Source organism: Takifugu rubripes, chromosome 17 (genome assembly GCF_901000725.2).
Source record: "Takifugu rubripes chromosome 17, fTakRub1.2, whole genome shotgun sequence".
Classification (NCBI taxonomy): domain Eukaryota; kingdom Metazoa; phylum Chordata; class Actinopteri; order Tetraodontiformes; family Tetraodontidae; genus Takifugu; species Takifugu rubripes.
The window spans coordinates 15,925,802-15,942,275 of NC_042301.1; the positions used below are offsets into that span (position 1 = coordinate 15,925,802).

The 16,474-nt window shown below is 47.0% G+C and overlaps 2 protein-coding genes across 7 annotated transcripts; both read right to left on the reverse strand.

The window, feature by feature from the left end:
* Window positions 1–722: 722 nt before the first annotated feature.
* rgl3a (ral guanine nucleotide dissociation stimulator-like 3a) lies at window positions 723–11,238 on the reverse strand. Of its 4 annotated transcripts, none has more exons than XM_029851080.1 (18): window positions 10,747–11,238; window positions 9,611–9,862; window positions 7,193–7,476; window positions 5,988–6,032; window positions 5,743–5,912; window positions 5,067–5,212; window positions 4,681–4,992; window positions 4,411–4,514; window positions 4,154–4,238; window positions 3,767–3,826; window positions 3,562–3,648; window positions 3,421–3,453; window positions 3,217–3,338; window positions 3,031–3,129; window positions 2,757–2,886; window positions 2,407–2,685; window positions 2,197–2,311; window positions 723–2,051 (listed from the first exon to the last, which is right to left on the reverse strand). In XM_029851080.1, exons 2-18 carry the CDS (start codon window positions 9,797–9,799, stop codon window positions 1,903–1,905), a joined length of 2,409 nt encoding a protein of 802 aa, XP_029706940.1. In that variant the 5' UTR covers window positions 9,800–9,862; window positions 10,747–11,238; the 3' UTR covers window positions 723–1,902. The 4 variants fall into 4 exon arrangements, with proteins under 4 accessions (XP_029706940.1, XP_029706939.1, XP_029706938.1 ...); XM_029851079.1 differs by having other exon boundaries at window positions 2,407–2,682; window positions 7,157–7,476; XM_029851078.1 differs by having other exon boundaries at window positions 7,157–7,476.
* A 125-nt stretch (window positions 11,239–11,363) lies between these two features.
* odad3 (outer dynein arm docking complex subunit 3) lies at window positions 11,364–16,380 on the reverse strand. Of its 3 annotated transcripts, none has more exons than XM_011613012.2 (11): window positions 15,152–16,380; window positions 14,839–15,030; window positions 14,660–14,761; window positions 14,450–14,575; window positions 14,190–14,312; window positions 13,841–13,996; window positions 13,256–13,416; window positions 13,024–13,174; window positions 12,801–12,950; window positions 12,455–12,530; window positions 11,364–12,380 (listed from the first exon to the last, which is right to left on the reverse strand). In XM_011613012.2, the coding sequence occupies exons 1-11, from the start codon at window positions 15,161–15,163 to the stop codon at window positions 12,262–12,264; spliced, it is 1,368 nt and encodes a 455-aa protein (XP_011611314.2). In that variant the 5' UTR covers window positions 15,164–16,380; the 3' UTR covers window positions 11,364–12,261. The 3 variants fall into 3 exon arrangements, 2 of the variants coding, with proteins under 2 accessions (XP_011611314.2, XP_029706942.1); XR_003891647.1 differs by lacking the exon at window positions 11,364–12,380 and having other exon boundaries at window positions 12,801–13,174; window positions 15,152–15,229; window positions 15,307–15,428; window positions 15,646–16,380; XM_029851082.1 differs by having other exon boundaries at window positions 14,839–16,380.
* Between the last annotated feature and the right edge of the window lie 94 nt (window positions 16,381–16,474).

The window sequence follows — 16,474 nt, forward strand, 5'->3', positions numbered from 1 at the left end:
TTATATTTTGATCATAATGGGGCTTTTACGGCGCTTTATCTGGATTTTATTGCACCGCTTCTTCGAGAATTCCGGAAAGGTCTCTTTAAACGACGGGTTTTATTATTGTGTTCCGGCAGCTGTTGTTTTTAAATAGGCCAGGATGAAGCCTGATGATGTGTGTTATATTTATTGTGTTACTGTATTGCCATTTGCGGATGGTCGCCAAAGACGGGAACCTTTAATACCAACATTTAATGAACTCCCTCATGACCCATTTGTCTTTCTTGAACAGGTTGTGTGAAATCGGAAATAGGAAAAATAATCCAAACAAGCGCACGCACGACCGCCATTGTTGCGCGTAAACATGAGAATGACGCTGTTTACACGATTCTTCTCCTCCGAGCTGCTGACTCGTGTCTGTTTATCCCTGCTCTTCCACGGCTGACTTTCCTTTCTTTTCCAGTCAGAGGCATCTTTATGTAGGTCATTCATGAGAGGACTTGTTTGACGGAGGCACGTTTGTTTACGTTTGGAGGACGAGGACGAACAAAGCGGCGCAGAGTCCAACTTTGTGCCTTTGGCGCCACCCAGCGGCCAGACGCGAGCAGCGTTCCAGATTAATCCCGCTTTCAGTTCGAACTCATCGGGTTTCACAAATAAAACTAAATATACCATCACCAAGTAACCCGAATAAACACGGCATAACAAAGGCAGCACCGCGCACAAAAACATTTAACAGCTTTAGAATTCATAGTAAATTAACTTTATTAGAAGACATTTAATACTTATATAAAAAAGTGCTTATATTATACATTAAAATGGATTAAAATAAGGCTTCTACGCCGACAAGTAGGCTTGTTTTATACCTCACATAAAGCAGCACAACTTGTCTTAGTTTAAACAACACAGATCAAACGTTCAGCACAAACTACGAAGATGACGGAGAAGACAAACGTTGCTAAGAATCCACCGTGATAAATATAAACCTCTTACCCATCTACCCTGACAGAAAGCTTCACCAACGTGTTTGCAGGAATACAATCTTTACCTTCACAAGTAATTTTCCCGTGTCTGTAGTGGGAGAGAATCAGAAATATGTGCTGCCATGTTCATTTTTCACATACATGACCAATTCTTTACATGAATCTCCTTCAGTGTCACATTGGGAGTGAGCTGTGGTGCAAACTAAATCGGTTAAAACTAAGAACAGATCCAATGCATTTCATGCTTCCCCATCTAAAAAAAAGTATGTATTTCTTCACTAAAACCAATAAAATCTCAGATAAGCCTATTAGAAACAAAAGTACTTCATTTAACATTGCAGGGAAAGCGACAAAAACACGACATTATGCCCCCGCTTGCTACAAACGCTCAATACTGGAATGTGTTCAATAAATTAGGTCAATAAAATCACATGAAAACATAGAATAAGCTTCGGCCACCTTAAAACGCCGTTTAAATGGCATTACATTATATTCTGGTCTGCATCTGTCACTCAGTGTGGCCGAATGTGTTCCGTTCCGCAGCCGCGTGCTCGGACCAGCTGTTCCCGGAGTTCCTGTTTATTCAGCAGGAGTGAAACCTGAAGTGCTCTTCACTTTATGAGGTGCAATTGTCAATAATGCAGAGTTTCACGTTTCCTCCCTGAAACAAGCGTGTCTATCCTGGAGGAGGCCTCAGTAAGTTAAGCAATCCTCTCTGAGTTTATAGTAATAGAGAACATGACGGCGCAAATTCCCAAGTTCTTGGATTTCTGGGTCCCGGCCAGGTCTCCGCTCGCGCCTCTGCCCCCTCGGCGAGGTCACTTTTCAGCTGAGGTCGTCCCGTCTCGTATATCTGCGGCAGAATCCCACTTTGTTTGCTGATGCGGATGAGCTGCGGTGCCGACATTCAGCATGCACAGGCACTTTTGTTTTTTGTTTACTTGGCAAAGCAAGTCTTGGCTCCAGGGCTGGAAGAGGAGCCAAAACATCTCCTGTGGCTCCTCCATCGCTGACGAAGCACAAAGTCATAGTTGGAGGAGGTGCACATGGCGTAAAATACGTTGGCTTTATCGGGAATCTGGAGTTCTGGTGCAGATAAGGGGAATGAAAACAAAGTTAGACACAACAATATACTGTTTTTTGTTTTTTTTTAATGACATTGTGAGCGTGTGGACCAAGGTCAGAGGTCATCTGCTGGTCAGATCAACACTTGTGTGTAAATGTGCTCTACCTTTCCCACTGTTGAGCGTCTGGCAGAGGGTGAAATCGTGGCAGCTGAAATCCTCCATGTGGTGTTTTTCAAGAGCTCTGCGGATCACCTGGGGTGTGTGGTCCTGACTGGTCAGCTGGGGATGAAACAACGGAGGGGGGGGGGGTCAGATAGTGACCAGTCAAGGCCGTGGTCTGACTGGGACATGAAGCGTTACGCCGCCGTCCTCACCAGGATGCTCTTGTAGACGTTCCCGTTGCTGACGCACTCCACGCTGACCCTGATGATGCAGGAGTCATCAACCTGCTTGTTGTAGACGGGCAGCGAGGCCTGGAGAGAGCAGCCGGAAGAGGACCGCTCTGATGACGGCGAGGATTTAGAGTTCAGAACCGTAGACGAGCAGAGGTCTGGGTTTGAGGAGCTGTATGTGGTGCTGGACAGTGCAGGACAGGGGGAGGGCACAGAGGGGAAATCCTCCCCAACATTGTGCAGGGAGCCTGAGAGAGACTGCTGAGAGAAGGAAACTTAAGCTAGGGAGATTGAGGCGAGTTTAAAACTGCCCTGTTGCTGTTTTCACTCACCGTGAACTTGAGTTTGAGGGGCTGAGGGGCGGTGAGGTCCTCCATGTCCGCGTTGCTGGAGCCTGAGGAGGACACGCTGATCTGGTCAGCATGGGTCCTCCTCAAGGAGCTCTCGCTGACGGTCCTCGTCCTGCATAGAAACGCCATTTTCTGCTTATATATTCATGACAAGGTTAAGGAGAGTCAAACCTTTCTGATGAAGGCATCTTACGCACGTTGCAGATCACGATTGTGGCGTTAATCATATGAAACGAGAGATGTTCGCAGGACTTACAAGACCAACTTCTTTCTATTGAGGATGCGACTGCTCCAAGAGTTTGGAGAACTGGGACAGGGATCAACTGGAGGCTCCAGGTCACGAGAAAGCTCGTAGCTTTAAAAGATTGATGAAATAAAGGAAACGTTGAAAACGGCTTCATTTTTAAAGGAAATGTTTTTTAAAGGAAGAAGAGTGGCCCACCTTTCCTGGTCAGTGAGCAGCATGTGTGCCTGCACCCATGAGGTAATGAGAGGGTTAACTGGGAGGCTGTACTGGGAACAGGAAGCCTGGAGCTGCCGAATCTGAGAGAGAATCTCAAACTCCTGTCGGTGCAAAAAAGGAGTCAAAACACAGAAAAATAAACACAAACGTGCACTTAAAAACCCGCGAGGAGCAGACACCTACTCGTCTGTGCTTCTCAAAGTTAACAAGTCCTCCCTGCAAAGAGTGAAAGGACCCGCGTTACATTCAAATACAGCCTCGCCATCTGCCTGCAATGCAACGTGTAACCTAAGCGGAGGCTTTGGGGTCGTGGCGCGGGCTCACCTCCACAGTGTCGGTCAACGCCGTGTCCAACATGGTGAGCACGGTCAGGTAGGTACCCAGATATGGCACCACGCCGCCGCTCAAGCACTGACGACACAAATAAAAGCAACAGGCTTCAATTCAGCATGCACAGCTAACTCATGGCCATAAAAGGTTTCCCACACGGCCACACCTCGGTTAATAATCAGCCTTTCTCATTTCTTACCATCTGCCTGGCTGTTGCGCAGAGCTGAGGTGGTCTGGTGGCCTCCGGCTGACTCCTGTCCTGCAGAAACCAGAGAACACCCCAGTAAACTTTAAAGAAAACAGAACAACTCCGGGCGCAAATGTGACAGCGGGATGACGACAACGCAGAAGACACGTTACATAAGTGTTCTTTCGAGCTCCGAGTGCCTGCTGACAGGCTGCTGCCGGCTGTGGGAGGGTGCACGCTGTGCTCACACACCCTCGTGTCCCCATAGCTGGAGCCTGCTGCCCCTGTTGTCGCCACCATCGCGCAGCATTTAGGAAATAACGCTCGTTTGTTATGTGTGTGTCATTCCGCGCCCTGTCAAAGGGTTAACAGCTCCTGAGCTAGGTGATGGGTCCTCACCTCTGTTAGGATCTCTCTGCTGGTCAACACACAGTTCTCGTCAGGAAACGTCTGACACAGCTGGTCAAAGACGGCCACGCTTTCCCTGAAACCAAAACACATTCAATTCGGTAACGTTTCCGGAGGCAATTTCAGAAAAAAGCCAGTCGAGGAAACACGCCGGGGGATTTTTCCACCGTTATTTTCATTCATCAACTCTGAGCCGCTTGTCACTTGCTCACATGATTCGTTAGCTTAGCTTAGTCATGCTTGCTGACCTGCTGACTGCAGCCCAGGTCTTCTTGAGGCGATACACAGCATTAGACTGCAGAGCTGAAAGGATCGCCCTCAGAGAGGAGAAATTCTTCAGCTGTCGGCACTCCTGAACACACAAAAGGACACAAAGTCAGTATTTAGAATCATTTATATCCCAAAAAAATATTTGTGGATTTAAAAATTCAATGGCCTTCCGAAACAAACCCGAAAATAAATAGATCGAATTCCTCTGAGGAATAAATAAAGCAAAATTCCCGATTGTGGTTCCAGACCTGAGCGATGGAGATCCACCTCTCGATGATGCGGGCTCTGTGGGCGGGGCTGGTGTGGGCGGAGTCAGGCGAGCCCAGGTCAGCGGAGGAGTACGGGAAGGTGGAGGAGGAGCTGGGCGACGGGACGGGAGACGAAGACAGAGGCCCGGGGGCGAACGGGCAGAGGAGGGAGGTGATGACGCGGTTGGTCACCGCGTTGAACTGGGAAATGGTGGCGCGCACGGTTGGTGCCAGGTTCCGGTTTTCCTTCTTGTCCCGCTGAGACCAGATGCAGCCCAGGCAGTGGAAGGGCACCACTCTGACAAAGAGCTCCTGAGACACAGACGCCATCAGCCAAGCACCAACAGTGACACCGGCATTTTCAAAAGTGGCTTCATGAGACCTACGGCGTCCAATCTGGTCAGCTGCTCCGCTACGTCCCTGACGGGGAAGTCCATGAAGCCAGATCTGGCTTCCTCTTTAGCCTCTTCTCTGTCCTCCTGACCGTTGAACTCCGGCTGATGGCCGACCTCTGACGCAGCCTGGCTGCAATCTGTTGAACACGCGGCATCATGAACGACAGCCCCAGAATATCAGTGAAGTCACTATTCCTGCCCTCCTCACCCATAACTGCCCCTCCCCCCACAAACATGGTTGTGTCATGTTGTGGTGGGTCTCAAACCCAGAGTGCCCTTTGTCAACAAAACCAGAAACAATTTTCCTTTTTTTTTTTTAAAGTTAACGCTGGACCCGGTTACATGTGGCACAGTCGTCAAGGTCGCCATGTTTTTTTGTGCCCTTGTTGTACAAGGACTTGCGGGTGTTCTTAATTACGCTTTAAATACTCCTTTAAATACTCACTAAAGCAGCCGTCTATCTAAAGGTGACTCAAAACATAGTTAAGGTGACTGTACACTATCTAAATTGCAGTTACGCAACGTGTCACAGTCACGATTGTCTCCAAGTGCTTTATTACAGTCCTGTGCATCACTTTATAACACATCCTGTACCTACGGTAAACATTACAATAGCGGGACCGTCTGTAAATCAGAGTGCCAGGATAAAGCCAGCCACCCACTTTACCTTCATCCTGGAACCTTTTGAGGAGAGACTCTGCAGTCTGAAGCAAACGCCTGAAACACAGCCGATGTCTCAGGTGGGCACACAACAGCCGGAGGGCCTGGTACTGCGGTGGGTCGTGGAAGTCTTCGCTGTACTCCCGCAGCCACAGGCGGATAACCGGGACTAGCGTACTGGTGGTCCAAGAAATGACCGTCAGCTGTCACGTAAGGATGGAGATCGTGCAAAGTGTGGCTGACTGTACCCACCTCCGGAGACAGATGGTGTTGTCCAGGGAGACGGTGGAGTCGTCTCTGTGGAAAAGCAAACACAAGGGGCAATCAGCCAAGGACGACACGTCGGTGATTAGGGCTGCACAAACAAGATGGAGACCTGGTGGTGACAGAGAGATCACCCAGCATCTACAACTATAGATCCTGTTGCGCAACGCCACCGTTCCCTCTGCTGTGTCAGGTCGGGGGCGGATGGGGGCATAAACGGGCACAACAGTAATATTCCTGTTTGGACAGCGGAATAAAACAGGGGAAGAATAGACGACGGATTTTTGAAATCTGCTAGATTCCATCGGGGAAAATCTTTTTGCGTGACAAGTTGTCACAACAAGATGAGAAATAGGCCCGTCCTTCTGGGGCGGCGCTGATTTTATAGGACAATGGGAGGACTATTGCAACAATGACGTTAGAGTGGTTGACAGCCATGACGCATGCCCGCCCGAAGATGAAATGATAGTGCACAGTTGCTAGTGAAACAGCCCACTAGTATGAACATTAGTCACTATTAAAGCTGCAGAAACAGGAGGAACATGCAGCAGGTCCAGGCTGCACTTTAGAGAGCTACCACACTCAGTGTTTATGTGTTAATGGAGTCGTCATGGCCACCGAGGGATAGAGAGAAGCTCCTGAATGCTTTGTTCAACTCGTGACGTCAATGTCGACTCCGAAACCTGAACTAAACTCTTTCAATAGAAAAGCCTTATGAGCTGCCTAAATGTCCTGAGGAGCATTTTTTTAAAAAAAGGGAATGTTTGGTGTGATCTGATCTTTCTCCATGTACGATAATGACCTGCGGTATAAACCAGGAAGTCTCATAATAAACTAAATAGACCTGATTTATATCCCAGGTTATTGGTTATAGGTTGGTGTTAAGTCTCAGCATCTTTAATCACTTTATAAGATGTCAGAAACGTCCATAATGAGAATTAGACTGGGAAGACTGAAACAAGAGAATCACTCATTTTACATCGAGGCAGCAGTAAATATCTCAGCACGCAAGCTAGCAGGAAGACGGATAAACACGATATTTGACAGAAAAGGCTGGTGTCTGTGCTTGGTGGATATCGATTTTCTCATCCTGTTTCAGTAGAAGACAAAAGAGACGGCAGCAACAACCCGAAACACGGTTTTGTTGCGTAACCCACATGGTGTGTGTTAATCTCCTGCAGGCTGAGTCTGACCTCTGGAACAGCAGCTCGATGAGGGTGCCGGTGGTGGTGAAAGCTCTGTAGGTCGCAAGGAAGACGTGAAGGAAGTCCGGCTCCTGGCGTTCTGGCTCCAGCAGGTGGGTGACAAGGCGCTCCAAGGTGGCGGCCTTCAGCCGACGTACCTTCACAGTGTGGTACTGGATGAAGGCCGCGGGGAGCTCTGCTGTGGCCGAGGCCGGCAGGACGGGTTCCCTCCGCAGCGTGATGCCAAACACAGCCCCGTCCTCCTCCTCCTCGCCCCACTCCTGCACCGGGTCCTGCAGTTTGAACATGCACGGTCACTGAGACAGACTCCTGTAGGACGTGTGATGCTATAAACCTTTGAATCAATGGGTGCATTTAAAAAGAAAAGAATTCTGACTAAACGGGTCATTAAAAGCGACAGTGTCCTCATCAGCCAGCAGGACAAAAACCACGAGGGGAGAGAAAAGGACGACACAAACTGATTTTCATCCAAAGAAAACATGTCACAGCTCTGTAATCATCCATAAGTATTGATATGCTGCCCTTCCCGATGTTGGCGTTCGGCTGCATAACTCCTAAACATCATGGCATCAGTTCATCCACAGGCCAAATAGAAGATATAATGCAAAAAGTATGACTTTTAAATGAAGGAAGACAGAGGAACACAGAGGTTTAACTATGTGAAATACTGGAGGGAGAGAGGCGACATGTGGCATCACATGACAGAACCCCGGGCTGGTCGCCGGTGAGACCCGGTGGAGGACAAACATCCCTGGACAAACCATGGACGGAACCATCGCACCTCTGTTGGACAGCCAGGGGATGACTTTCACATGACAGCGGAGCAACCGGCACGAGTTCAGCAAAAATGCACCATCAACAAGCGCAATATAAAAAGAAAACTGCGCTTTGGCTTCCAAAGATAAGTTTAATGACAAAAAAGTGACCTACCATCGATAATTGCCATTTCCCCATGTTTGTCCTCGCGGAACGATCCCAGTGATGCAGCTGGTTCGACCGCAGCGCAGCCAGAAATTACGGATTGACCCTCCGCCCCCCGCCGCCCGCGACGGTCCGAATTAAATCCAGCGAGTTCATTTTCTTGTTACAATGGAACTCATAAAGTCTAATATCAGCACAAACAAACGGGAATTTCTGTCGGGCGGAAACAACGAACGGAGAAGTTTGAGTCGAGGAGGAGACCAGAAGGGCGAAACTCCTCACGCGGGGCAAGAGATACAGGTGGGGGCGTGGCCAAACCTCTCCACCAATGGGGGTAAGGGAACATGCTGCAGCCATCACGCGGACTTAAAACGAGGACACAGGTGAAAATGACGAGAAATAACAACGGAAAATCTTTGGGAGCAAAAGAGTCTGAAAATGAACAACGTTGCATTGAACGTTGACTTCCTGTCACGCACTAACTGACATCCAGGAAGAACCTAGTCCTTTAAATTTTACGACAGTATCTACTTGCCATACCAGTTCAACATGTGCAAATCTAACCTCCCAGGGGATGTGAGGACTGCATGGATACAGTTAATCATCAGCACGCTATATACGCATTCCGCGAGTCCTGAGGAATCTCGTCGGGACTGTTCTCTCAAGACAACCTCTGGATTCCCCGCATGTGGTGTGCGGAGGGTGCGGTGAGGACATACCACACCAAACAGGTCTGGTCGGCCGTTCGCTGCACATGTGATGCGGGGAAAAATGTGCGGCATACATCAAGAGTGTCCACCATCAATGACAACATGGGACCAGGGCCTGGGCAGCATTATTCTATAAAAACACTGACACAGCTCCAGTCCGCTGCTCTGTCCCACCAGGGAAGGGAAAGTGCCTTTGTTTTTCTAATGAGACGCCAACAAATGAAACTCTGCCATCAGTCAGTGCAAGTTTTGGCCATGTCACTCATTTGATTTCTGCAGACAAAAGCAAACAAAAGAGGAAAATGGTGCCGGGAGCGACCGCCGTTAGTGCTCATTAGGCGCAAGAATGGGTGATGAGGCGACAGGCGTGCAGGAGAATGTTTCCCGGACATTTACTGTTTTGTTCCTTCTCAGTGTCACAAAACAATGACGCGCAGAGGCAAAAAGAATGCTGCCAGTAAACGGAACAAAAGCCAAACTTCCCAGGGTGGAGCCTGACCCGCGCACCTGAAGCATATATGACAGGTGTTCCTTGACACAATCCGTGTCACCACCCAGATTTATCTTAATAATTCATCATTATGTTTCACCAATTACGGCAAAATGAACATTGTTAGTAAAAAAAAAAAAAAAAGCCAGTGAGCGTGAGTGAATCATGCAAATGGAATCTGAACGTGTCACATTAAAAACATCACCGTGGCAACGTTAATTTCACGGGATGCTGTTGTTGAGGTCGAAACCCGGATGTGACGTGTGACGCGCGACAGCAGCTCACCTCACACTGTCCGCCAGTGTCCAGCAGCTGGAAGCCGGTCAGCCACACGCCAGGCTCCGTGTCCAGGTGGACCTCCACGCTGCGAGGCGGTCTGAGCCAGAGCAGCCTCTTCATCTTGCCCACCCGGCTGCGGAGGCCCTGGGACTTCCCTCCGCCGCCACCTCCGCACGCAGAAAAGGTAGTCCTCATCTCCTGCTGTCACGCTGCGGGCCCACGCGCCTCGTCAGAGCGCCCCCGCACCCGCTGCCTCCCCTGTGCGGGCGAGGATGGCATCATGTCATTGATTTTTGTTTTATCCCAGCCTTGATGCTGAGTATTAAACACAGTAGATATAAAGAATCACTTGTAAACATTAAAACAATTCGGTAAATCTGCATCTCCTGATCAGCAGCCGGGGCCCGCTGAGTTTCGATTCATTGATTATGGGCAAATGTGATCACTTCTGTAAACAGCGGGGGGGGGGTTTGATCGTTCTGGAGGTTCGGCTGTACAACAGCGTGGAAGGAATTCATCATCCATGACCTGAGAGAAGCAACTGTTGCCGCTTATCGATCTGTAATCAGACTCTCTCGAGCCGAGTGATGAAGATTATCCACGCGAAATGAAAGACGGCTGCAAAACAGCGTGACCAGATAAACTTGAAAATACTATAGACGCGGCTGAGACCCTGCAGGCCTCACTTAGCATGTGCAGCAGTAAAATACATCCCAGTGCAAACAGCTTCTTTGGTTTTTTACGTTATGTTATGGAAAAAACAGGCCGGAATTCTGCCCAATTATGGAGATGAAAGTGTTCATAAAAAGGGTTAAGAACATCCTGATCGCATCAGATGAATCACTTTGAATCTTTATTATTCTATGTTTAGGAATGCCAATCAAAAAAAAAAAAGCTCTAAAGAACTGGATTAGGGTCAGAAGGATTTTATGAGTGTAATTTAATAATGTCCGGACAGAAATAGGATTGTACTTCACTGGATAACTCAACTCAGAAGAACCTCATTTAATTTAATCAAGTCATTTCCTCCAAAACACAACATGAATCATCCAGAAATGCTAAAATATTGGACATATGATGCCATTTCCTATGCCCAACAAGCTTAAACTTAAACAGCAGGTTCATTCAGAAACAGCACTCACCTGTTTTACTGTGATTCCTCTCTTGAATCCCGATGAACACCATGTTCAGAACTGTTGATGCGGACAGAAAATCCACGCAGAGCCGGTGAATAACTTGGACTGAAGACACTGGCATTTATCAGAGGACGGATTGTTCTCTGGCGTTTGTGGGCGGATGGTGATGGGAATGATGCACGCGCGAGCGCGCGAGCGTGTCATCTCTCTCCCACAATTATCTCATGTTGATTCCAGTTCACTAACCATGAACAGAGGGCTCTCACCGCCGACGCGCACATGTGCGAAGCTGATCGGAACCGGCGGAACTGTCTCCGGCCCCAGCGAGCCTGACCCGCTGACACGCACCAAGACCGACAATAATACAACAACACGAGCTTGAAATGCCGGATCGGTGAGGGGCTTTTTGAAGACGATTCAAGTTTGGGAAGCGCTTCGAAATCTGGAGCGGCTCTGTCGGCCCCGCCCCCCTTCGCTGATTGGTCGAGGACTGAAAACAAAGGCGTGAGCACCAATCAAATCACTGCTCGTCACTTCCTGGAAAGCAATTAGAGAGAGAGAGATAGATAGATAGATAGATAGATAGATAGATAGATAGATAGATAGATAGATAGATAGATAGATAGATAGATAGATAGATAGATAGATAGAACGACGTAAACGTGGTTTACCTTTAAGTTTACTTTATCTGAGTTTATACTGAAGATTTATTTGTTTTTTCAGGCTGTAGTCAGACTGAGCGCTATAGATCTGCCATTAACTCTTCAACTAATTTGTTATTTTGTCGTTGAAAACAATCTGAAAAGCACAGGTTTTATTTTACACCTATATAAGCTGTTATTATAGGAGACAATACTGGTGCCATTGTCACTTGAAATACACATACATTTTATACAGAATGTGACCCCCCCCCCACAAATTTTGTTCAAACTTAAAAGCTGTCCGGCTACATTCTGGCTCATTTAACCACAACAGTTCCACCCTGGAGCTTGAGCTGAGTTCCTGCATGCAGCAGAGTCGGCTGAGGTGCCTGGGAGTGGAGGGGAGGATTTACATAACGCCTTGGCAGGTGTTAACCTGGACAAAGTGTCGACATGTCCGGCTATTAAGGAAATTTTGGACTGGTCAAACTTCCAGTTGGCGTCAGGACACCACATGATGTAAAACCCTGTAAAAAGAAGCAAGGGAATGTTTTGTTGTATTGACTTTTTCACCGAGGTCACGAGGAGTATTTTGAAAAAGAGAAGGAGAATCAAGTGTTGGCGCAACTTTCACAGATGAAAAAAGAACAGCACTATTCCCAAAACAAACACACTTGTAGTGCCAGGAATGAGGAATACATCGGAAATATCCACAAAGCCTCAGATTCTAAAAATACACACTCCCAGTTCCACTTTCAGTCGTCTCCTCTTCAAACCTGATAATGGCAGATGTGCCTAATTCAGAATCTTATATAGGAAATTAGAAAGTTTGGACCTTCCTTAAAGGCTTTAAGGCTCCCGACAGTGTCTTTGAGCCGGATCAGAACTTTTCATTCTTCCAGGGCTTCTTCTTGGACTTTGACTCAACAATCAGCTGTGATTGGTGCTTCAGCTCCTCCCGGGTCAGGACGTCACCTTCCTCCGCTTCCTGGTACCTGTCTGGGGAGAGAAGCAGATGGAGAGCAAGGCTTGTGCGTGCGCCTGTATCCGTGCACGAGCGTCTCCCAACTCACCATCTCTCATCCGGAGCTCCGGCAGCTTTATACGAGTGTTGTGAGCTGGCAGCTTCTCCTCGATTCTGACGTAGAACTGCTCAGAGCAGCACAAAGGAAAGAGTCAACAAGCTCAAACGTCGGTGGTAAAGTTAGTGTCAGAATCACTGTCTAAGTGGCTTTTTTAAATGGAATTGAAAGCATCTTTAAATCGTAATGAAACAATGTTGTGTTGGATTTCATGCTGTCACAGATTGCTCAAGACAGAGGGTTTCTCGGACCTGTGAATGTGACCTTTTGTTCCTAAATGTGACCCCAGTTTGATAGACATTAAGACTGTGGAGTGAATGATGCCCCGTGAACTTACCTTCTCCTCCTCCATCTCCTTCAATAAGGCATCCAGCTCCTGCCCCTGAAGCTCCCGCTTCAACTGCTGCAGCTTCAGCTCAAACTGCATCAACTGTGCGAGCGCAGCCTCATCGGGGTCTGTGGACGCCTCGGGGGTTCCCTCCTCTGTCTAGAAGAATGGCGAACGGACGTGAGCGTGAGCGTGGACAAGACACATGACAGACAACTAGGCTTCTATTTACCAGCTCAATGTGGTGAAGCCTGGCTGCCAGGTGCTCCACCCCAGCTCGGACTGTGCTGAGGGATTTTTGCATCTGATTCAGGTGCTGTTTACTGGCGTCATGCCTCTGCTGTTGAGCCTGCAGCCTTTGTTTCCACTCCACTTCTAGGTCACTGATAAACCCACAGAAGCAATAGCAGGGACTGGTTCTTCCACAGCTTTAGCCGCATTCTTCCACCACTCGTGGCACCTACCTGGAAACCTGAGCTTCCCCGGAGTATTTTACATCTTCCAGTTCTTTGGTCAGGAGCTCCTTCTGCTCCCGGAGCTGCTGCAGCATCTTCTTGTTGTCTTCTTTGAGCTTCAGCAGATGTTGGTGCGTTTCCTTCTGGACGGTGAAGCGCTCCAATATCTCCTGCGGATGAACAGATTAGCCGCACACAAACCGCCGAGCCTCTCTGCACACGCACGGCTGTGAAGCATAATTCGCCTCCTTCCTGATGTGTTACGCACAAACGCTTCAGATCATCAAACTTTTAATATTACAAGGAACATTTTACAAATGCAGTCTTTCAACAATGTTCTCCCGCTGTGGAAATGTGGTAATCAGAGTTAATACTCTATTCAACAAGGGCGACTATTTTCACATAGGGCCAAGTAAGTCGGGGTGCTTTTATCCACCTAAAGAAACAAACTCATTTGTTAAAAACCAACAGTTTGCATTTACTTGGATCACCGAAAACACCTGTGTGACATATCAGGAAAGGGGCAAATGCTTATTCACAGCACTGTACTGTAGAATATAGCAGTACACACACAGCAGGACTGCTCTTCTCTACCTGTGCATTTGTGACTCCAGTGGCCTCCTTGATGCATCTATAGGCATCCTCAAAAGTGGAGAGGGCCTCTTTCCTTTCCACTATGGGCTCGCTTTGCAGCGCTTCACTGATCATATCATCCGGTTGCATCACCATCATCATCATCATCCCTGTTTTCTGACAATAAAAGCAGCAGAGATGAGAAGCCGGCTGAAGTCAAGGCCCGAGGACCACATTAAATATAAATGTATCTGGCCTGCGAGATGATACACTGTTACACCAGCAGGCCACTAGGGTGTGAATAGTTGGTGGAGCTGTTATATTTCTAATGTAATCGTAGAGCGATATTACTGGTTTATCTGTGCAGTACCTTTCCCTCAACTTTCTCTGCTGGGGCTTTATGCTTTTCAGTCTTTTTCTTGTAGTCAGATATGATGTGCTCCCTCTCCTTGCGCTCTTTGGAGAGAAGCTCTTGATGCCCCTGCAACTCACTCTGGCAAGGAGAAGATGAATTAGTTGGTTATGACAACCTACCACCGATTATGATTATTAGAAAGCAACAGAGCTAATGTAAGTGCTTGGAGGCCTTCTGCCTCCCCCCACTTTAAACGTAGAGACTCGGCAGGTCACCTTCACAGCCTTTTTGGAGAGCTGAGCCTCATTGTTCATAATCTGCATCTTGTTTAGCTCCTCTCTGTACTTCAGGATTTCTGCCTCCAGACTGTCCAGAATGCTCTGGAAAGTTAGACTCTCCTCCTGAGGTGGAGACAGTTGAGAAGCGAGGGATAGAAGGAGAAAAAGAAGAAACTATTTGGGGTAGGGGATCATGTCTGGACTGACCTGCAGGTGCCTTTTCACTCTCTGATAGTTAACTGTGATATTTTCGGCCTCCTTGCATTTAAACTGTATCTTCTCCAGCCTGTTCTCTTGTGCTCGCAGCATCTGGAGACACAACATTACAGTCCTCTTTCATCCCTTTTCCACATTTAATTTTTGCTTGTTAACCAGCCATTAACAACCATGGCATCCTCCTCCTTTTTCCGAGCATGGGCATCAGCAGCCTGCGCTCCACCACCAGCCTTTGCGTTCATTCGCTGGTACTCCCGCTCCAGCTCGGCAAGTTGTTGCTGTTTTGTCTGTGTGACGTGTTTTTGGGCATTGAGGCGCTTCATCTTGGACAACACCTTCTGGTCTTGTATCATCAGGGCATCCTGAACACATTTGACAAACAAAATGATTGAAGTGTTGAACTGAGCACAATGTAAGGCAAAAGAATGCATCTAACGCTACACACGTTTATAGACGAGATTCTTTATTCATATTTCCTCTTACCTGTCCTGACATATTGCGGTAGGCTTCCTTCTCCACACCCCTTTTGTTAAAAGCTTCATCGATAACACCTTTTTTACACTGAAAGGAGGAAGACGCATAAGGGACAAAGCTGTTTATGAAGGACACAGGCCAAAGAGAAGCAATGCTTAACGTACAGCGATGGCTTCGGACAGCCTTTTAAACAGCCTCTTGTTCTGCTGCCTCAGCTGCTGGATGGACTCCGCGTTCTTCTCGATGCTCCATTGAAAACCTTCACATTGGGCTGCTCTGTCGCTCTCTGGAGGACAAATTTAGGAATTACGACAATGTTTGCATGTAATGTGTGTTTTAATGAACCCGTCATTAAGAAGTCTACGAAATTTTAAGACTAGTAACAAAAACATCTGTTTAAAACGACATTGTTTAACAAAGCAAATTACCTTGTGGAATTAATAATTATAAACACGCCTGTATATATAAAAGCTAAACTTTGAGTATTTCAAAAATCAACTTACCCAGTAGTTGGAGTTTGCGCTGTTTTTCCATTATTTGATGCGGGTCTTTCATCGCACTGAATTTTTGCATTTTGAAAAAAATAAAATAAAATTTAAAAACCCCAACCTAATACGCAAGGCTAACAGCGGCTGTTAGCTTAACCTGAAAGTACACTCTGTAGTGTTGCCTAGCAACCTGCGCACCAACAGGACAGACCGATATTTCAAGCTCTCGCGATATCTGGCGGGAACCAAAGGCTGACCGCAATTTTCCACATAGAGCAATATTCTACGGCGTTTTCATTACTATTATTAAATAACTACATTTCTCAGAGGACATTATTAACTACAATGAATAAACAGATGATTCTGAAAAATAAAAGTTATTTTGTTTACATTGTCGTTGGCCATTATTGTTATCCAGCGGTTGAACTCAATTTAGTTATCAGGTGATTTGTCTACATTTCATTTAATTTTTAATGTGACGTTCTGTCAAAGTAGGTTTAATCTGGTTGTCTTTCTGTGCTGTGAACACATTTCTTTTGGTTTCACAACTTTTATCTTTATGACGTCGCTGGATTTTTCAGAAATTTCTCTTCTCATTCTGAGATATTTTTTTCAACACGATGGTTCTCAAGGGTCATTGTAGATTTATCTGCTTTATTGATATAAACGATCAATTCTGTGAACGTGTTTTATTACTTTGTGACATTAAGTGCTTATACAACTAAAATGTATGAATATTATCATCAAAATATCAAGCCTAAGGTCTGCCCAGTAATTACAGATAGTCTGAATGATGCGCCTTCATATTTGAAACTTGATCTCTCTTTTACATTATCTGGGAAAG